Source organism: Crocodylus porosus, unplaced genomic scaffold (assembly GCF_001723895.1).
Source record: "Crocodylus porosus isolate Cpor-Errol unplaced genomic scaffold, CroPor_comp1, whole genome shotgun sequence".
In the NCBI taxonomy this organism is placed as follows: Eukaryota; Metazoa; Chordata; order Crocodylia; family Crocodylidae; genus Crocodylus; species Crocodylus porosus.
Window position 1 is genome coordinate 239,941,524 of NW_017728886.1, and position 22,435 is coordinate 239,963,958.

The window sequence follows — 22,435 nt, forward strand, 5'->3', positions numbered from 1 at the left end:
CCTGGGTGTGGTACTGGATTTAACATCTTAATTCATGATTTAGGCTGGTGGAAGTTGGGGGGTGGCAGCCATTTTGGCATGCCACAAAGTAGCCTATCACCATCCCCGAGTTCCAGTCCAGTCCTCTTCCTATGCTTGATCTGCTGCTCTGATTTCTGTTTCTGAGCTTATCTTCTGCTATGATGCCTGGGGGAGGGGGGAGCAAAGGCTGTGATGCAACGAGCAGGCACAAGGGAGGGTAAATTCAGAGGGAAACAGGTGGCAGTGGGCAAGCTGCCTGCTTTCCCCACTACTTAACCCCCTATCACCTATCCCCCACTGTCTCACCTCCTTCCTACCTCCCCCACTGCTTGCACCCCTGCCGCCTTACCCCTTGCCAGTTCCTTCCCTGCTGCACTGGTAGTGATGAATGTAAGATGATCTCCAATATTTAGATTCTATACATGGAAACTTATAGCACATTTATATATTTTCCATGGACAGAATTGAATTATTCAGGGGTCTTCTTAAATTCAGGGTCATCTTGTATTTGGATACATGTGATAAATTTATTTTGAATGCTTCAACTGAGTACATTCTTTTACTGAATATATCAAGTGTGTTCTACTGATTTTTCCAGTGATCTAGCTTCTGTGTGGGCCTTCATTACATGATCTCTAACCATCCTTGCAAAATGCCACCTAAAATGTAACAGTTCCCAGCTGAACATAGGGCTGACTATTTTATTAGAAGATAGTGGTTGTCTAATGTGTGGAGCTTTTTTGCAGTGAAACCCACAGCTTATCCATGTTTAAAATGTACCTTTATGAAAACAAAACAAAAAAACTTTTACTTATTCTGACACAGAATCCAAACTGTGTAAGTGCCCAAAATTGCCATAACTACCCAAGTACACCTTTGTGTGTGACAGTGAAATGCGATTTAAGCTTTATGTGTTCTTAGCAATTGCACTAGCTGTAACACCTACTTTTCCCTTAGAATTTTCTTATGACCTGATCCTGCTTATCTCATGAACTCAGATGAGATCACTCAGTTCAGTGATGGTAAAGTCTCCTCTGAGGTGCTCTGCTCAGTTTTGGACTCTTCAAAGAGGTGAATAAATTGGGAAGAGCCCAGAGGACAGCAATAACAATGAAGAGTGGTCTGAAAAACATAGTATAGGAGGAAAGCATGGAGGAATTGGATTATTTCATCTACGGAACCAGAAGATTGATTGGCAGTTGTATAGGTTAAGATAACAGTCGTCCAATACAGAAATGGTGGTTATATTGATGATGGCGATCCATTTTTTTCTGTCTACTGGACAAAATACAGGACTTTAAATTGCAACAAGAAAGATGTACTGTGGGTGACAGAAAAATAATTCCTGATTATGAGAGTGTTTATGCACTGGAAACGAGTCAGAGCTCTGTCATTGGCAGCTTTTAAGGTGAGGTTGCCCAAACATTTGTCTGGAATGATACAGATAAGGAGGACCCTGCTTTGAGCAGGGAGTTGGAAAAGATATGCTTTTAAGGTTTATCCCAGTCCTATTTTCCTGATTCTCTGCTCTTCTCTGGAGCAAAGTATGTACTTATGTGTGATCTCAACCTCTCATTCAGCTGCTTAATGTGAGAAACTGTATGTCTGTGGAAACTTTATTCCTCCAGGGCTGCTATAACTGTGAAATGGGAAAAGCGACAGAAATCATACAACAATACCTTTTACAAACAAACACCCTGTGGATTGTGGCGGGCCTGTTTCAGTAACAGGTAGTATAATGAAGGGTTTATGTCACAACAAATTAAGGTAAAGAAAACCTGATCTACAGTAGAAGAGTCAACCTAGTAACTACTATGCAAATAGAGCATAGAGGCTCAGTGGGAATAGAATTTTTAAGGATCTAGGCCCAAGTGCTTTACAAATGTGCTAGAACTAATGATTATTGTTAACCTTCAGTAAGTGCGCTTTAAATACATATGCTTCTGCCTTCCGCCCAAATAAGCTATGGGGCATAGGGAGAGATTACTTCAGGCACAATTGGTAGCTAGACATCCAGTTGGCTTTTAACATAACAGGACTTGAGCATCAAACTCCCATTTATGCCTTTGAAAATCTTTCTTTCCAAGTGATTTAAGGCTTAAAATACAACTTTTGTCTACAACAGCACATACAGTCTAAAGAAAAGGGTTTTTTCTAATGAGGTTATTGAATAGTATTCTCTCTCCTCCCCCTTCCTCCTCATATATTTAATCTTTCTAGGAACAGAAGTTTTGACGAGGATCAAATGGAAAGTGACAATTAATAAGATCACTGATGGCAATGTGTGTTTGGTTTTCAGTCTCACCTATAAACGTAACACAATCAGGGGTTATAAGTTATCTCGATCACTATTCCTGACAAATATATTCAGTTTACCTTGCAGAGATTATGGGATTTTCAGCATTGTCAGGATGGATGCAAACGTGCTTGTAGATTTCAGGTGAGTCATAATTGAAGGGTTATCTGTGGTGCTGCCAAAACCAACAGGAGGCCTGACAACATGCCGTATAGGAGAATACTTATTTCTGAAGGACTTTTTTAACAAAATTTTATCACAGCCACTTTTCCTAATCAGCATTTTGTTGTGACATAAACTTGGAATCAACTTAATAAACAATTTGAGGGTTTTAAGACAGCTGTTGATACTTCTCAGAGAGTAAAAAAGACAACTTCCTGGAGTAAACACAGTTGAACATGTGAGGAGGAAATTAACAGAGGAAAATATTTAGAAACTAAAAAAAAGACCAAGCAATTAGTGAGTTTAAGGCCTTGGCCTTCTTATAAAACCATAAATTACTCAAATAGCCCTAATCACACAACTAATTAAAATACATATCCCTGAAGTTTCAATTGAATCTATTTGCATATTTGCTTGACATGTTCCTCTTAATACTTGACTCAGACTTGCACAGTTCTCCTTTCTGCTCCCTCTTTTCCTTTGCTCATCAAATGTATTGACATGCTATTGAGATTTTCCTGCTAATGGATGGGCTGAGCATAGCAGAATATACCAGTATGTGGTTTCTGTGGAGGGACAGCTGTACAGCAGGCTTATTAGAGATAAGCAAGCCAGGACAGCCAACCAAACAAAACCCTTCCAAGGTCCCTGAGGCAGCTGCCAGGGAGATGGAGTATGGAGTAAATTCTAACACCTAGGCTTACAGTCAAGGCAACCCTAGTTTGGAAGTCCTTGCTGGACTCTGAATCGCTGATGGGATGAATTGCAGTTTTTATTACAGTCAACTCTGTCATCTCCTGAGCACTGATTTGCTGCTGGACAATCAGTGAACTTCAGAACTGTTTGCTGCAGAAATAGGAGGCCTGGCTTCTGGTTATTTGTCCACTGGAGGATGTTCTCCTGCTTGAGTTTTACTATTACATGAACAAGGGGAAGAAATTAAGGCATGGTAGACCCTGCTCTAATATAAGTCTTGTTTCCCTTGGGTGTTAGCATCTTTTAAATTCCACCACTGTTGAGTATTTCTAGCTAGCTGAGAAAGAATACAGCTCATGTGGACTGGGCCTGCACTAAGCATGTGGGTGAGTGCAGGCTACTGAAAGCCTCGCTATTGTCAGTAGGTATTATCTGTAGAGGCAAACATACATCTGGCCTGGACTGGCAAGAGCAAATAACCTCAAGCCAGAGTGTCTGAGTTAATTTCCTCAAAATAACAATTTATAAATTTACCAACTACGAGGAAACTCCTTTCTGGAGAAATGAGAAAGAGAGTAAGTGAAATTATATGGCCTGTCCTATGCAGGAGATGAGAAAAGTTATTGATTATTTTTGGCCTTCAAAACCTGTAAGCTATTAAAGACAGCATTTTTGCAGCTCCAGAGGTTTTGTGCAATCAGGTATGTATAAAAGCATAAAATACGTTACTTGGAAATGCTTTTAAGAATCTGGAATAAACACTAGACCAGGGAGAGAGTGCATAGTGCCCAGGGTTGGGGAAACGTGAATTGTGAATCTGCTCCCCAGTTCCAACCATGTGTAGGGACACACACAAGTGACATCAATGTTATTATAATATATTGGTGTTCCATTTTCCCTTGTGGTTTAAGTTGTTACCTCTTCTCTGCTTTACTTTCCCCATTCTTCCTCCTCTCCTCTCCCTTCTCACTGTTCTTTTGGGGCTTAATTATGCACAAAAACAATAATGCTTTAATTTTACTGGCTTTATTAAAGCAGCAAATTATGATAGTGCAAATGTAGTTATACTGGTATTGTTCTCTCCATCACTAAAGGAGTGGAAGGCAAGGCAGGTTAGCACCTTAGGGCGCCAGACACGTGTCTGCTTCGACATGTGCTAATTAGCACACAGAGCAGATTCAATTAACCAAGTCTGCTGAAGCCTCTGCTTCACATGTATTCAGCATCCCTGTGCTTCAAAATGGCAATGGGGCACTTTAACAAAACTTATTACACTGAATACATGTGACGCTGTAACACTGAATGCATGTAAAGCTATGGGCATTTTAATTGGAGCCACTATAATTAAAGCAGCTCCCCTCCACACACCCCAGAGCACATGTAAAGATACCTTTATAGACTAAACCACATTTCCCTGCCTTCTACCTAACTTCAGACTAACACTCACTTATAAGGGGTTGGTTAGCCATATTAATCTGAAGCCAAGCTGGAAGTAGGGTAGCACTTTAGAGACTAACTAGTTCAGAGTGGCGTGGCATAGGCAACCACTAAGAATAGAACAGCTCTACACATTGAGCTATTTCCTTCTTCCTCACCATAGCTTCATCGTTATCAACATGGAAATACAAAGCATAATCTACTTCATTTACTGGATGTCTTCACATAACTGTGCTTACCTCCTGTTAGCATGAGGGCACATTTGCACATGCAGTTGTCATTGTCAGCATCTTTAGTACTGAATTCAGCACCATGTAAGATCAAGCTACTCTGTTTTCCAGCTGTTCCTGTGTGCCCTTTCAGATACAGCCTAAAACAGTAAGAGAAAATAATCTGTGTCACCAAGAGTAACATTTAAATGATTCAGGTCTTTTTCTATGCTAGGCTTGCCTTTTATAGTGATGTACACAAGGAAAATTACTGAAACATCAGAAATGTCTTGGGCTCTGGCTCAATTAGTTTGTTATTTCAAGTGTAAGATGAGGAAATTCAGGATGCTTTAACATATCTTCACCAGGGTGAAATTCCTGTCATTGAACAAAATAAGCATAAGTCATTTAAACCGTGAAAAAGTGAGTATAGTGATAAACACAGAGTTAGCAAGAGTAAGTCCAATGAGGGAAAACTGGATGACAGAATCTGTATTTCAATAAGTAAATTGTTAATTTTAACATGGCACAAAATATTTGTTAGGAATACTTCCCTTAGTGCTACCAATCTCCAGGGATATTCTATGAAAATTCGAAGGATGATCCAGTGAATTAGCCTGAGACCTCTACTAGGCTTTCCTGTGTGACTCCTGGATTATATCCAGAGGGGGATCCAGGAGGAGTGCACTGGATCACTTATACCTCCTCTCTTTGATTCCTGATACACCCCAAATTTAAACCAACTACTTGGCAGTTGCAGCAGCATTTTTAGTCAGGCAATGCTGAGGGAGTCACTTGACTTCATGGCTCATTATAATCTACTTGATCCCTTTGAAACTGTTCATTAAACAGGTGTTAATGACCCCCTCTTCTTTTTAATGGTTTTAATGTTCCACCAAACAAGCCGTCTTTTTTCTGCAATTCTGCTGTCTGTTACCTGCTTTTAGTAATGAAGCTCCTATTTCACAACCTCACAGATTATTTTTAAGCCATTCCAATCAAATGACATTTATTTTTGCTTCAGTCTTAAACTGAGTAATACAGCCCTAGGCCCTCAGAATATTAGTAAACCTTCTAGTATAGTTTTAACTGGAGAACAATACATGCGGTTTTTATATGGGATGATGCACCCAACTATTTGCATCCCCCCTTTTCAAAATTTCCCTCACCATCCCCAGCTATTCAACAGCTTGGTGATTAGGGAACTCTCCTGTGAAATGGGGCTGTAGTTTTAAAGAGACTTAACTAGAGAGAGGTTTAGAACACAGCTCTGCAACTTCTTAGGTCTATATGTAAAATGTAGGCACCAGCACCACTGCTACCAGCATGTTTCAGCTGACTTCAGTGTTAGCAATGTGTTCTTGCTAACAACCAGTTGTTCTTGTTCTCCCGGGAACATGTCTCCCTCCCTGCGTCCCTAGTGAAAATCTGGATTAGGAGGGGCCTTAGACCTAGATGCTTAGGTGTTCAGGTTGAATAATCTCTGAATATACATAGAAGCCAGGTAACTTAACAGTCCAAAATGGAGCTGACACCTGAACTTAGGGGCCCCCTTGAGGCTTGTGATACTCTCTTTAAAAGTTAGATAATTTAATTCTTCCTAAATCCTGTTTAGATATCTACAGGTGCATCTACATGAGACGTTTACTGAAGAATTGCCTAATTAGCTCCCCAGTAAATATCTCAGCATTTACATGTGAAACGCTATTAGGATGTAGTAAACTAATTAATGCCACAGCAGGTTAGTACTTGTATGCAAGTACTATCCTACAGCAGAGATTTTTACTGTGCAGCAATGCCTGTCTAGATGCTGATGGGGCTGGCTGGGGCACAAGGGTGCTTTAATGTGGGGGCTGCTTGTTGGCTACAGTCTCATGCTTCAGTTATGGTCCTGGGCACAGATTCAAATGTGGCATCTGGGAGCAATAAACAGCATGATATGCACTTGAGTTTATTGCTGCACATTAACTGTATATGTAAATGCACCCTATGTGACCAAATGGAAGCTGGCTCTCAGTGACTTGAGATACCAGTCTCTGTGACCTCTCCCACAAATTCACTTCAGCATGTTTGAATATACAACCTCTGCTTTATCATTCTTATTGTTTACATAAGTCTTTCCATCTAAAAAAGGCAATTGTAGAATTATGTTCTCTTCATGCTTACATCCTCACAGAGGGAAATTTCTGAAGACCAAAGCTTGCAGCCTTGCTCACTAGTTGGGTGGGTTGAGCAAAAGTTCAGGGGCTTTATGCCATGCTGGCCTAAGATAACAACACAACTACCATATGTGACTATACAAAGTTATTAAAATAGAAATGACAATATTATTAGACATGGCAGTGAAACAGGTGAATTGCTTAAGATTTGGCTTTCTTATAACATTCCAAGCCTGTCGTGAAGAAGACAATGAACTATCAGCAATCATCTAGAGCAGTGGTTTTTTTCAATTTTTGTTTTGGCTGGAGACTTTTACACCTACAAAATATTGCTGCTCGTACCTGCTGTGTCTCCGCATGGTCATTCCTGGTATCAACACCATTACTCACTGTGTATTGACCAAACAGAAGATGCACTGCTGCTATTAACATTTAGGCACATACCCCCTTGGCAAAGTATTGCATACCCCCAGGGATATCAGCACCACACTCTGAAAGCTACTGATTTAGAGAAGTTATCATAATCATGTAATATCTAACCTTTATTTTTATCACCCATCTAACTCACTTTTCTAGGTGCTCAAAAAAGAAAAGAAACTAAACAAAATGAAACAGCACAACTTACCATTCCAAAATACTCACTTATTATATAGAATGAGATTTGAAAACCACTGAAGCATTTTTTTTCCCGCATGATTTATATAGCTTAGGGGGTTATATAAACAGAACAGCGAAGGAGAGGATGCATCCTAAACATGTTTTGCTTTTCATTGTTCCTTCTGTGTGATGCGTTCTAACTAACTTCAGTCCCTTTAAACTAAAAGAAAGTATACTGTATAGAAAGCCTAGAGCTAAATGGTGTTATGCAAACATCTGCAGAGCAATATGAAAAGTCATTTCAACTTCATACCAGAAACTGCACTGTTTCAAGTGATTAGGTCATCTCAAATTCTTCGCCCAAACTGTATAGCAGCCACAGCCTGTTTCTTGAGTTTAACTTCTGAACCCTGAACAATGCCAAACTCAACTTCCCTTTAAAGGACTTGTATTTAGTTCTACACTTTTGGAACCAGAGTTAATAAGGATTGTGACATAAAAAATGTGCTGTTAAAAATAACCCCCTCTGGAATAAATAAAGCAAAAAGCCATATAGCAGAACAGCCTGTGTGTTTACTGTCATTAACTATCATGGAAATGCTTTCTCCTACAGTGTTTTCCTACAAAACACTTATTTATTATGCTCAGAAATAAGGGTAAACCTTGGCTGCCTGGCAAGCAGTAGTGAGCTGGTGGTAGGCCTTCAGCCATTTCATTGTTTGCTGCTTCTACATCTAGTAAATCTCCACTGGTTGACTGCTGAGCAGCAGAACTAATTAAACCAGAGGCAGCACTACGTGAATGCAGTGATGTTGCTTCTGTCTGGGGGCTAGTGCAAGCAAAGCTAGTTTGTATGCCTCTGCTACATGCCTGGCAAAAGAACCATGAAAGAAGCAGGATGTGGGACTGGAACTGGGGAGGTGAAGGCTGTCATATATGTTGAGAATAAGTAAGCCAGGGACCTAGCTGAAGGCAGGGTTTGGTCACAGAGCCAAAATGATTGAGAAACACCCATCCAGATGATAGCTACTGCTTCCATTCCAGCATCCACTATATTAATTAGCACAGATTGCTGTGTTTTGTATCCAGGGTCATATGTGAGTAGTGTACACTGTGAGCTGAATTCTAATATCCTTTATGCACTTAAATGATATTTTTCCAGTTGCATAAGTGAACTTTTGGCACATACGTGCAGTTTGCAATTCTATCAGTCACCTTCAAGTACACACATAGTATTGATGCATAAAGGTACGTGTATACACTGAGCATGCACTTATCAGCAAGTATCTGACTGTATGCACCCCCATGTGTGCCCATGAGTCACTAAATTGTAGTTGGACAGAAAACCATGACTAGCAAGTGCTGGACAGAGGCAGGGAGGGGCCTCCCATATTTCAGTGCCAATAGCTAAGTGGTTAGGGCACTCAGGTCCCCCACCACCCACAGAGGGTTTTAATGGGTATCATCTTGACTGCCCAGCACTCACCCAGTGCTTTAACCACTAGGCAACAAGTAGGACAGACTTTTTTCATGCTCCTTTGAAGCTTAGCCACTGTACCTGGCATTTAATAGTCACTGAATAAATTTAAAGGAGAGCAGTTCAGTTGGGAAGTTTATGCCCATTTGGGATCAAGCATTCAGATTTGAAATCAATACATTCAACCTTTCAGAAGTACATCTATCCTGCTAAGGCCCCACACCCTCTGGCTTATTTTCTTCCTTCTGTCTTCAGAGATCATCTTTGTTTGGCTGAACAAACGAGGGTGGGAGGGAGAGATTCAAGAAGAGACCTGTGGTGACCTGTGGTTACAAGACTGTCTCAGCCTTTTTTTGCCAAATAACTGAACCTTTGCCTGTGGGCTGCTGGTTAGAGCATGAGGCCGGAAAGCAAGAGACGTGCAAATTCAAATGCTTTTTGGGGATGGTGGGGGTTGTCCTAGAACCTAGAGCACTTGTTTCCTAGTGAGTGCCTTAACTACACAGCTTTTGAGGTAAAACATGGGAGTATACTCCTTTTCCTCATTTTTTCTGGGCCTAACGTAAATAGCCACATAGCCACCTGGCCAGTGCATAACCTACTGAATGTGCTCAGTATATATTCATGAACTTATGCATTCCTATTGCAAAGGAAGAAAATCAAAACTACATGTAAATGCTGAAGTACAATGTGGGAACCTGGGAAAATGCTATTTAGGTGCACACAGCATAATAGAATTCTGTCCATAAGCAAAAAGGCAACATTTAGAGAGAAAGAGAGAAACAATCACCTTCACCTCTAAAATGTGCCTGAATCTTAACTATTTTAATGAGCCAGTGACTCTTGGGTCTGTTTTTGTTACTTGTCACAACAAGAAGTTACACATACTTGGACAGAAACTTGGGTTCTTAACTTCAGTTCCCCCTAAAAACAATTTTATTGATTTGTTTAATGATTAATAAAGTGTTTCTTTATCAATGAGTGCTATATAAAACTGGAACAACCCTTAGACCCTGAAGGATATAACATTTCAAGGGTTCAGTGTTAATTTTTTTTAGTGTCTGCGTGCGTCTTTCATATATTACCAAACCTCATGGAGTCTCAAAAATAGCAACAGCTGGGTCTGAATAGCAGTAACACCCTCCAGCCAAGACATCATACAACAGCTGAACAGCAGAAGATAAAATGTAAATAGTCACTTGAGGGTATAGAGGACAGGGTAAGAAGTCTGCAAAACACATAATGAGATGTAATATAGCAAGTGTCCAGGGAACCTGAAGATTTTGCCTAAAACCTTTAGTATTACATTTTCCTACTAAAAATTCTCACTATTTCTCTGTTTTGAAATTCAGGGGCCATATTGAATAATGGAATATCAAGACCTTGAAAAAGGAGAGAGGTTAATTAACACCTGTGGAGTGGAGAGAGATTAGCAGCAATTACCCCAGGGAGGTAATAATGCATCATGAAGTCAATTAATTCACCAAGCACTGCCTGAATAGAAATGCTTTTAACCCTCCTGAGCAGTTGGTTTTAAAGTTTAAGTAAAGAAGGAATCAAAGGATGGGATCAACCACAACTCCCGTGGAGCTGGCCCTGAAAATATCTGTTCACGCCGAGGGTAAAAAGGTAATGTAATGCATGGTCATGTCAATGTGCAATGATAACATTGTATTTACACCTTTACTGTCACATTTGTTAAAGGCTTACTATAAACTGGACATCCAGCATTATATGACTGTATCTTCCTCTTAGGACTTCAGGTTGGTGTTGTGGGGTAGCTAGATCTGCAGGAGTTGCAACTGGTAGGACCACTAGAGAAAACTTAGTAAAAAATAGGGATCAGACAGAAAAAAAAACAGCCAGTGGTCCTGCAAGTTGTGTGTTGAATACAAAGCCCAGAAGACCCCAGATGTAAAAAAAGTTAAGTTACAAAAACACAGCAAGATGACCAGCAGGAGGATAATAAAGGCAGACCTTTTATTCTTGCCCTGAGCAACATTTGATGGAATGTGGGAGGCTGAGGTTGAGCTATATGTCTTCTTAGTTCAGCTATAGCCTGTTTTAGGTAGTCATTTTCACCTATTGATAGTGCTCAAGGCCACTGTATTGACTTAAATAATCCCCCCTCCCCCGCAACTGGCATAGGGAAAAAAACCTCATCTTATAATCACAGGCAACACAATCTCATTAAATACATTGTGGGTACATCTATACATCCCATTAAGGGGCAGCAATAAACTGCAGAGCTTATTGTGTTCCAGTTTATTTCTCCTGGGGAGCTCCCAGGTATGGATGTGCATGTGTGCCCAGACTGCAGCATACTGACCTGGGTTGCAGTAGCCCTGGCTGGGGTGGGGGAGGGGGGAAGGGAGGGGTGGTGCTGCTCTGACTGGGCACAAGGGTGCTTTATCATGGGGCTAGCCAACAGGCAGCCCCAGCATTGAAGCAGCCTCATACCCCAGCCATCTGGTCAGTGTCTACATGTGTGCTGCTGTGCACAAAAAAAAATCCGCAGCAGGGTAGTACTTGCAGTATTAAGAAACCCCACAGCAGATTAGTACTTGTAGTATTTACAAGTATTACCCTGCTGTGGAGTTTATTAATTTTGTGTACCCTAATTGTGTTGCACATGTGTATGCTGAGTTGTTTACTGTATAGTTACTTAATCAACTCTGCATAAATTTCTCAGGTAGATGCATGCTGTCTGTCATTAACTGCTGCCAAAAGCAGCATGTGCTCAGTGATGAAAACTAACTATAAAGTTTATCAGATGCAGCCAACAATGAATATGACTATAAAACACATGGCCCACACTGGACAAATATGCTGGTGGGAACAACTACTACAAGAAGGGCTACACTAATATTCAAATGGCTATGCTAACCTATTCTTGTGATGGTTCCCAAAAGCATGTCTGCCCAATGTGGGCCATAGTTTTGTAGTCATGCTTAGTATTGGCTGCATTTATATGGCAGTGCCTATTAAACACAGTCCCCCTGACCACCAACTCTTTTTCAAATCACGGTGAGCCACAACATTACATACATATCCAGAACCCCTCTGTTGGCCCCTCTCTTAGTCTGGTGCATATGACTAGTGTGGACCCACTCTCCACGAGGTGAAGCTGGACCAGGCTGCCCTGCACCTTATCTCTATATATATTTTTCATAGATTTCATAGACATTAGGGCTGGAAGGGACCTCAGGAGATCATCGAGTCCAGCCCCCTGCCCAAAGGGCAGGAAGTCAGCTGGGGTCATAGTATCCCAGGACTTGTGACAAGAACACCTGGCTCCAGTCATTACTGGGGGCTAATTAACACATGGATGCATTGTGGGGAGTATCTGGAGTACACACACATATTAAGCAGTACTGAGCTGTGGGGTTGCTGTGGCTTGAAATGCTATTAACTCTGGTGGGACCCATCCAGGGGGAAAAGTTGCAGAAAGCAAAGGACTATAGCAGTGGGAGGGGGACAAAGTCAAGGCAAACTTCTAATAATTAGGGTCTATACTTAGAAAATTATAACATTTTAAGTTTTCCATAAATAGAGTTTATTCATTAGGAGGTCATCACATAATCACGGTTGCCTTCTCTTCGATTAAATATGGTAACTTTAAATAGTTGTTAGCTTCCAGTTCTTTTATCAGCCAACTGTTTTACCATAAGGTATATGGCCTGTTATATTGTTGTATGTACACTGGAATAGCTTTGTCATTGCTTATACAAGATGATGTTTATTCTGGACTATGAATAAGCAGATGTATGCTTGTACTACAGCTTGTAATACAAGATACAGCAGAGATGTCACAAAAATAATCATTGTAGTACAATGTGCTGCTAAGTTCAAAGATGATCTCTTTGAACTGCCACTTGAAGTACTGATGTTCTATTTTGAAGAAGGACAATTACAATTATATTTGTCTGGAGAATAGAACACAATCCCCATGCCCTAAGGAAATGCATGGGCTGGACAGCCTGAACTGTAGAACTGTTTTTCAATGGAAAATTGGCTAAACAAAATATCTCATTGTGTAAAGTCTTTGGGTTTTGGTTTTCAGTTTTTTCCCCCCTTTGTGGAATAATTGACATTTTATTTTAGGGGAAAAAAATCAGATTGATTCTAGTAATCAGTGTTAATTATCTCCATGAACTTTCTGTTTCTGCAGAAATGACAATTTTTGCCCTAATGTAGTACTAGGAAATACAAGCTAAACTACCTTATAAAGTAAGGGGACTTTGTGCATTTCCAGCTTCAGGAAATTGTAGATAAACAATACTCTAGAGATGCAAGAACCAGATAAACTAAGATGATAATGCCATTGTTTCGATAGTACTAAGGATGGATAACTAGCTACAAAAAAACCTAATGCTGACCTGAACATTTGCCTAGAACTCAAACAAAGCCAATCCTGAAGCAATTTGGTTAACTTTAAATATGCATTTTTTCCCTTCTACCCCTTTACACTTTCCAATTTTGGCTGGACACAGATATAGAAATGCCAAAAAGTATTCTCAAAGGATTTTCAACATAAAACTATGGGGAATTTCAAGAGAAACCTGTGTTTGAAAAGTTTCTGAAGTATGGATAAGTAGCCAGACATTCTGATGCTTATCATTCTTGAACTTGTGAACCTTTTGAGGTTTGCTTATTATTACTGCCCCTAACAGAAAAAAAAAATACCATTTGTTTCGAAGACTATTAGATTAGGCTCGTCCTCACTTGTAGGTGGCCTAATCCTACTTCAGTAAATCTGGATGAGACCCAGAGAAAAATAAATGTAGTGAGGTTTGAAGTATAATTAGACCATTCAAAGTAAGCCTATGGTTCAAAAAAGTTTTACTAAGTGATTTAGTTGAAACATACAGACACATTACAACTATAGGGGCATTCAAATGACTTATACTTTAGCTTGGAGGTGTTGGTTGTAGCTGTGTTGGTCTAAGGACATAGGCAGACAAAGATCTTTGGGTAAAAGTGATATCTTTTATTAGACCAACTAAATATTTGGAAAAATTGTTCTTGTGCCTGAAAGCTTGCAAAGAGCCATTTTCCCACTATTTAGTTGGTTTAGTAAAAGATTTCATATTTACCCAAAGAGCCTTGTCTACCTATTACCCTTTAATTGTATTTTCTCCTACATTAGAAGTCCATAATCTGCCTATAATTGTCAATATTTGCTAAATAGCACCAAAGTTGCTGACTCTACAGAAGTCTCAGAAATTACAATACGGTATATACTAGCTTTTACTGTGATGACTATTGTACAGGTATTAAGTCAAAAAGTTAGGTTGTACTGCATTATGGCATTTAATAAATGATTTACTTATTGTTTCTCTGTATAATCAGCATAGAAGATTTCATTATAAAAGTTACTTGGTAAAATATTATATGAAATTTGCTCAAATTCTTATGATTTGAAACAAGCTGACCTGCATGACTCTTATGCAGTAGAATTTCACTACTTTAAATTTTAACTGCTTGCCGTAAGTTGCATATAAAATTGCTGGAATTATTTCACTTTTAAAAAAAAAAGAGTTAATAGCATACTCATGTTAATAAATTAGAGATTATGTATGTATACACCACAAAAAGACTATCAGAAATAATTATATGCTAAGCCATGTGTGTTGCATTCTGATTTTACAATCAACTATCAAATTCACGACATTCAGGCTAGGCACAGGCACTATACTGTTTCCAGTTTAGGTGGTTGGAAACTGGTTTATACCTGTAACAAGACAGAAGTTCAGGGCACATAAAGCAGTTTCAAAATGCAGATCCTGGTCTAAGATAGACCAACTCCATGTTGTATCAGACTTACTTGAGCTAGCTTGGACCAGGCTATTTAACGTCTATGCCAGGTCTGCTCATGAATCAAGGTACGTTGCTATCCGCTGGTATTCCAGGAAACTTTGTGGGGCCTCCTAACCCTTCCCTGCCCCTGCAGAGAGCCATGGCTTGGCTGCTGCACCCAAGAGCTCTCTGTCTGTCAGCAGCATGCTGGACAGAGGCAAGGCATTGTGAGTGGGGCTCACGAGCTGCTGAGGGGAGGTGGTTGCCAGCTGCGCACCCTGCATTCTTGGCCCAGGTTGCTGGGGGACACAGAGTGCCCCCAGCCAGTGCCAAATTCCTAGCTGAAGCTGCTTCTCTGCACCTGCAGGGCATGGCTGCCTGGGAACAGGAGCCCCTTTTTTGTAGATTGGTGGTTTCAGCCAGGAATTCAGTGCTGGCTCTGGGAGGGAAAACCTGTGAGCCCTTCCCAAAGCCACTGCAGTGGAGTGTCCAGAGTGTCCCTGTCTTGTCCAAAGCCTCAGGACCCCGTACTACAGCAGCTTTGGGAAGGGCTCACATGATCCTCCCCCCCTCCCCCCGAGCCAGTGTCAAATTCCTGGATGAAGCTGCTTCTCTGCAGATGTGGGCTCCCATTCCCAGGGAGGGAAGCCATGACCCCACAGCTGCAAAAAAGCAGCTTCAGCCAGGAATTTAGTGTTGGCTCTGGGGTGGGGGAACTCCTGTAAACCTTTCCTGGAGGTTCTGCACTTCAGGGTCCTGGGGCTCATGACGGGCCAAGGACAGTCTGTGTCCTGCTGGCTGGGAATGTGGGGTCTGCCACTGGCACCACCACCTCGCAGCAGCTTACTAGCCCTGCTCCCTACCCTGCCTCTGTCCTGCCTGGGCTGGACCCCCATGCTGGAAGGTGTCAGGAGTGTTCCCAGCCTTCTGGCCTCAGCCAGTGCAGGCTTCTGTCTACCTCCCCCAACCAAAGACCAAACATGAGTTCAGTTCACTAAAGGTCTAATCTACGCAGTTTAGACAAATATGCATAGATTGGATTGATTCTGCCTTGGGCTTTTTGACTGTTTATACCTAGCCCAAGTCTTTTATTTCAGATCTCCTATTTAGTGGAAACTAGTGAGTTCCTTCTGGATATCAGTCATGTATTCCCCCATACAAAGAAAGCTGTGGGAAAAGTATACAATAAAACATACGTAATTTTTAACAAATCCCTATTATATATGTCTATTAATAATTCATAAATCTCATCCTAGAAAACTAACTTTTATGGAATTAAATTTCTACCTGGGTAGAAAAAGACACTATAGGTACTTTCAAATACTAATTCTAATAATAATATTTCCATTTACACTCTCTCAGATGTTTGTGACCTTTATTAAAAAACCCAGCAAGTTATTTGGTGCCAACAATTGCTATAGTTTACCTAATTTTTGGATTGGTGTTCTGCTAATTATAGTATTGGCAAATTATGTTTCTATAATAGAAGCCATTGCACGTAGACTTATAGGAAGGTAGGACTGAAAGGGACCTCACAAGGTTATCTAGTCTAGGACTAGTCATCACTAATTAAACTTTTCTAATCAAGTGTCTGTCTAACCTGATCTGGAAAACTTCTAAGGATGGAGATTCCACATTTTTTCTAGGTAGCCTGTTCCAATGCTTGACCATCCTCATAGTCAGAAAGTTTCTACTAATCTCCAACATAAATTTCCCTGCTTCAGTTTAGCTCCTAATCCATCTTCCTATTGCTCCTAATCCTGTCTCTTATAGCCACAGAGTAAAGCCCATCTTCATCATTTGTTCACAAAAACCATTGTATACTAAAACAACATTATTGAGGTGGCAAAATCAACACTCAACTGTTAAGACAATGTCCGAATTAAAATTGTCTGTGCAACCTTTGACCTGTTTGTGCATATTATGTTATGACACAATTTTTATTATGTGATTGCATAAGAATGTTTCCATAGGATCCCCTACCTCATTCAGTGCACAGGGTGAACAGTGTTCATTTACTTACAGCTACACAGGATTTTGTTTTATCCTCATGGGTTAATGTGTAGCTACATGTTTTATTTCCTGCAGACAACTCAAACTCTGCTCTAAAGACAAAATTATTAATTTCCTCATGGGCTTTTCTCTGGTGCTTATCACTATAATAGCTGAGTGATTCACAGATGATAATCATCATTTATTACATCTCTATGAGACAAGACAGTAGGATTATCCTCATTTTAGACTGTTTTGGGTGCCCAGTTTGAGTAAATTAGAAGCTTATTTGTCAGAGTACTTAGAGTTTTAGAAATGTATATATTGAAAGCACAGCTACCTCTGACTTAATTTGTCTCCAGAAGCTGAGCATTTTGAGAAATCAGAGCTAAGGCTATCAGACTGAAAGTCAAGAAAATGAGAAACACAATGTGCAACCACCTGTGAAAAGTTTGGTTAAGTGATAAGTTCTTGCATATGACACAAAAATCCAGTGCAAAGGCAAGAAGAGACTCCAGTAAACCAGGTTTACATTCCTTAATCTTGAAACAATCCTTTCTTTCCCTGAAAACGCCTGCCTCACTCACTACACAACTTCTTACCTCTACAAACTGGCAAATCTGCTTTACTGCACAATCCTGATTCATGTCTAAAGCAGGTTTCTAATATGGAGGAAAAGGAGGCAAGGATCCTCTTAGAAAAATAGCAGGTGAGCATATCATTAAGTACTGTCTCATAAAGAAAACTATATCTATATAGATAACTAAGCAAACTTGTATTTCCTAACTCTTGAATGCTTAACTTCAAAAGTATAATAATATTATTTTAATATAGTTTTTGGTGTGTCATTTTCTCATTTTTTTAATTCTATTATGTGACATCCATTTGAAATCTACATAGCTCATTGGCAGGGTTACATGTTTTAGATCACCTAGAAAGACCTCTTGATAAAGTAACTGATGACCATTTTAGATGTGGGTTGGCTGGAAGTGGGGCCCACCTATGTTAGTGGGTTTCAGCAAATGAATGATGAAACTGAAATCTTGGTTTCCATTCTAGGTGCTGGGGGAGAGCATGTAGTACATAAAGACTTCTAAATCTGTTCCTCCCAGGCTCAGCTTCTTTTGCCCTATGCAAGCCAACTGTTTATGTCCCAGCCCTGTCTTTCCCCAACCTTGGCTCTGTCCCAGTACAACGTACCATTCCTCAGTCTTCTCATACCAACTCGTCTCCTTACCCAACCATTCCACCATTCCTACTCTCCCATCCAAGACTCATGGTTTAATCTATAATCACTCCTCTCTTCCAGGGTTTTCTCCCCTTCTGTGGCCGCTCCAAGTTTCCTTTCCCAGCCAGTTGCCTCTCCCAACTCTTGTCTGATATATTTCTCCTCTCAGCTCCCCAATCCTACTCTTTCTCTCTCTAGATTTCTCAAGGTTCAGTTGCACAGACAACCTCTTCCTGGTTCTTTGCCCTGGTCTCTGCATTCCCTGGTTCCTTGTTGCAGTCTGTTTGCCCACCCAATCTAGGTTTTTTCACATATCGCAGCTACTTTTTAAATCTGTCCCTTCATCCATCCTCCTCCCCTACTAGCACCTAGTCTCTCTTTTCTTGTCCCCCACCACAGCACCTCATTCCCCCACCCCAGCACCTCATCTAATTTTTACTCCAAATCATCTTCAGGCTTCATTGCATTTCTCTCATCTCCTGGTCTCCATTCTTTATCCTCCAGTTCTTTGTCTCAGTCTCCCCACCTTCCTGCAGGCTCCCATTGCCTACTTTATCTCTCTTTTCCAGCTTTGCCTTCCTCACAATCCCAGTCATCTTCCTTGGTTCACAGCCTCTGTGCCCACCCAGTTTTACTGGACTGTAGTAGGGAGCAAGTCACTCCTGTCACATTAGAAAATGAGAAGAGATTGAACACACAACACTGTTGTAGCTAGTGCATGCATGCACAATATAGTCACCACCAGAAAGTATAAACAGTTTGGATATACTCAATGAGAAGAGAATTTTTGGAGACTTCAGCTGTCAGAATTGAAGAAAACTCACTCCACTGAACAACTGCAAATGGAGTTGGTCAGATTTTGGAGGATTGTCGTAGGGATGGCAAAAACATACCTCCCTGGTACAAAGGCCATTCCCAACAAATTTCAAATCTCTAGCTCAAAGTTGCAATAATTTTTTAAATATGGGTAATATATTGTACTTTCCCCTAGCTATGTTTTTCAAAAAGAACCATTTAATCTGAGGTTTTTCTAAAACTATTCAGCCAGGGCAACCATCTAGCATAGAAAATTTCAGCCTAAATGGCTATAGCTTAGAAAAAGTATAAGCAACTGAAATCATGGTCTTAAAATTCAAATTTTCAGATCACTTTAATAATACTCAGCAGTATTAGGTCTATCTTTAACCAAGCTAGTTTGAATATGGACATGAAAATTCTGAAATTTTCTTGGTCAAAAATGTTAAATGGAAATGATTTTGCCATGCTCTATAATTGGTTAAAATGGAGGCATGTGGGGGCTATTAATATGTAATATTTTTTATTAAATACATATCAGTGGAAACGAAAAGATAATTTTTTGCATCAAAATCCTTCCAACTATGCTGTGTATCTTATTTCACAGGCTGTACAAATGTAAAAATCAAACCATGTTCAGACTATTGTAAAACTGTAGTGCACATTCCTATGAAAATGAACATAGGATCATCTTTGAATATGTATAGGATTGCAATATTGGGTTTTGTATCTTGAATGGAAGCTAAGTTGGATCAGAAGAAATGCTGATGTTGATCTCAATGAGTTTTGTGTCAGACCTAAAATGTACAATATTTGAGTGGCTTTAAAGACAAAATTAGACTCTCAACTAAAGCTAAAAATCTGTAGATGGTGCTGGTTCTCTTCACCTGGATGCAGAAGACAAAGCTTGATTCCTTACCCGTTGCTATAAATCGTTCATACAACACAGCAGAAACATTCATGCTGCCTGCCAACAAATCATTGTTCCCTCTCTTGTGGTGATTTTCTACTATGGCAACTGACATGCAGTTTGATTGATTTTGGCTCCTTAATATTAGACTAGTTCTGTGAAGTTACATGATCATGATAAGATCTCAGCTAACAAATCAAACTGCAAGATACCTAATCCTCAGGCAGGCTTGCCTACAGAAAAAAAGAAGCATAGGAGTATATTGTGGTATCAGCAAGTTATCAAGTTTGTCATTACAGCCAGTTGTGAGAAGGCTGGAGCAGAGAAAAAAGGGCAAAATAGGAGGGAGATATCTCTTTTTGCAATACCAAAAGTCTGGACAAAATAAAACTTGGCAATTTCTATACATTCTAGACATGCCAGGACAAATTTTCTGTAACGGGTTGATTTTATGTCTATGTCTTTGCCAAGTAAAAGAAAAACACTCATTCTGAACTGGCATCTTTTTTTCACAAGTATAAACAAGTTCAAAGTAGTGCAGAATTAGGCCTATGGACCTCAAAGGGTGTGCACCAGCCCACAAGATCATCCCCTAAATGGAAGCCTAAGATTCTTCTTAGTTTCCCTAAATGCATTAGTAAATAGGTGTCATCTGTAATCACAATTAGGAAATTTAAATAGGACATGCAACAGGTTATACAGATTGAATAAGCATTTCCTAAAATTTCTACTGACAAAATAGCAAAATGAAGGTACATCAAAGCAACATTATGTTTCTTCTTCACAGATAGGCAAGAATGTGCTTCAGAGGTAGATACACCTGCTCCTTGCCTGGCTACCTGGTCTCCCCTTTGGTGGGGGGTGGGGGAAGCCATGCTTTGCCCCCATCCTGACCATGGTCTGAGGGGCAGTGTGCTGCACCCATTTGGTAAATCCTGGATCTGCTCACGATGTCTCACCTACGTTAACTATTATTGCGAGAAATTAATCGTTATCGACATAATTGGAAATGGCCTAAACTTAAGTTTCATTAATCTCCTTTGAACTGTTTATACTACAACATTCTTCCACTCTAATAGTGTAATTGTATTTTACAATTATGTTCCTTTGGGCATTTGCAGATTCTGTTTCTGAAATGTATCCAGTGCTAATGGCCTAATGACCCTTTCAAATCACACTAGAACTTTGCTATACTGTAGCTGGAATGAAATGAGTTTGCAGCTGCCAACACACTAAGATTTAAAGAAATAATTTAATGAATAACACATTAAAATAAATATTTTGGGTTCTACATGAGATTTTTAAGATTTATGATGGGCTTCGTGTCGAGAGATGTGTACTTCCCGCTGCATAAACCCCAAAGGAAAACATAGAGCCATTTTTTGGAATATTGTTTCCTAAGGAATATTTTCATTGGGGTTTTTAGTCAGACACTAAACAGTGGACCTGCACAATCTTGATTTAGAAGCCTCTTTACATGTAAGTTTGCCTAATGAGCTTGTTTCTGATTGTCATGCAACTCATGGCAACTATACACATTATAAAAGGATGTTAAACATTTGCTTCACTGATCTGGTAGAAAAGTCAATTGTTTCCAAATGAGGAAGCTGCTGAAATGTAAGGTTTTGTTCAGGACTATATAACTATGTCATGATCTCATTCTGATCATGATTTTGATTTTTTCTTTTTGGAGTAAGCATAATGTGTGTGTGTGTGTGTGAGAGAGAGAGAACTTCTGTGGCTTTGATTCAGTAATGTGCTTGGGAAACATATCTAAAATTGACATTACTGATGTGGGGCCTAAATGCATGCTATTTCACACAAAAAGAAAGAAAGAAAGAAAATCAAAACCCAAAACAAACACCCCCTTCAAAAAACCCCAAACAAACAAGCAACAAAAGGTAAAACCTTGAAAAGAAAACTTCTCAGCTTCAGTCATCATATTCACATGAACCATCTCAGTCACATAAGCGGATGCTACAGTAAAATCTCTGTTATCCAGTACTTCAGCAACTGGAATACTCTATTAAAAGGAGTTTCTGGCTGGCTGGCTGAATGCAGGATGGGGGGAGGAGGGGAAGGAGGGCAGGGGAAAGCACGCAGGTGGCGACTACTGCTACCACCCACCACCCTGTGCTACCGCCAGTCCACGTGTAGCTGCCCCTCCCCACCCCTCTGCTCCACCAGCTGGATGTGGAGGGGGAGGGCAGGGGAAAGCTCACATGCAACAGCTGTTGCCACCCTGCATGTGGCCACCACCACACCGTCCCCATCCACTCCACATTATCTGAAAACCCTGCTGGGTTATTTCAGATAACTGGAGTTTTATATAACTGGCAATTCCCTTACTCCGGGGATGCTGGATAACAGAAATTTTACTGTAATTGTATGATTAAAAGCTACAAGAATAAAGCCATAGGATACTGAGAACAAGGAAGGGTAGAGTGAAGAGCATTGGACACTCTTACAGATTGTCCCCAAAACATTTATTGTCAGGGGAAGAGGGAGAAGGGGAGTTTTGGCTTTTAGATCGGGGGTCGCGAACCGGTGGCACAAGTGACACAAGCAGCCTCTGTGTGTGTGGCACATGGCAGATTGCAGAAGGGGCAGGCAGAACAGTAGCAGATAGGGCAGGAAGCAGAAAGCAAAGCAGCAAA

General features: G+C 40.3%; 1 protein-coding gene across 2 annotated transcripts in view; it reads right to left on the reverse strand.

The window, feature by feature from the left end:
- Positions 1-22,435, reverse strand: part of ANGPT1 (angiopoietin 1) — a 253,626-nt gene that overhangs the window by 6,235 nt on the left and 224,956 nt on the right. For both annotated transcript variants that reach the window (XM_019551851.1, XM_019551859.1), the window contains exon 8: positions 4,852-4,982. In XM_019551851.1, coding sequence (XP_019407396.1) covers positions 4,852-4,982 — 131 coding nt within the window. The remainder of the gene's footprint in view (positions 1-4,851; positions 4,983-22,435) is intronic.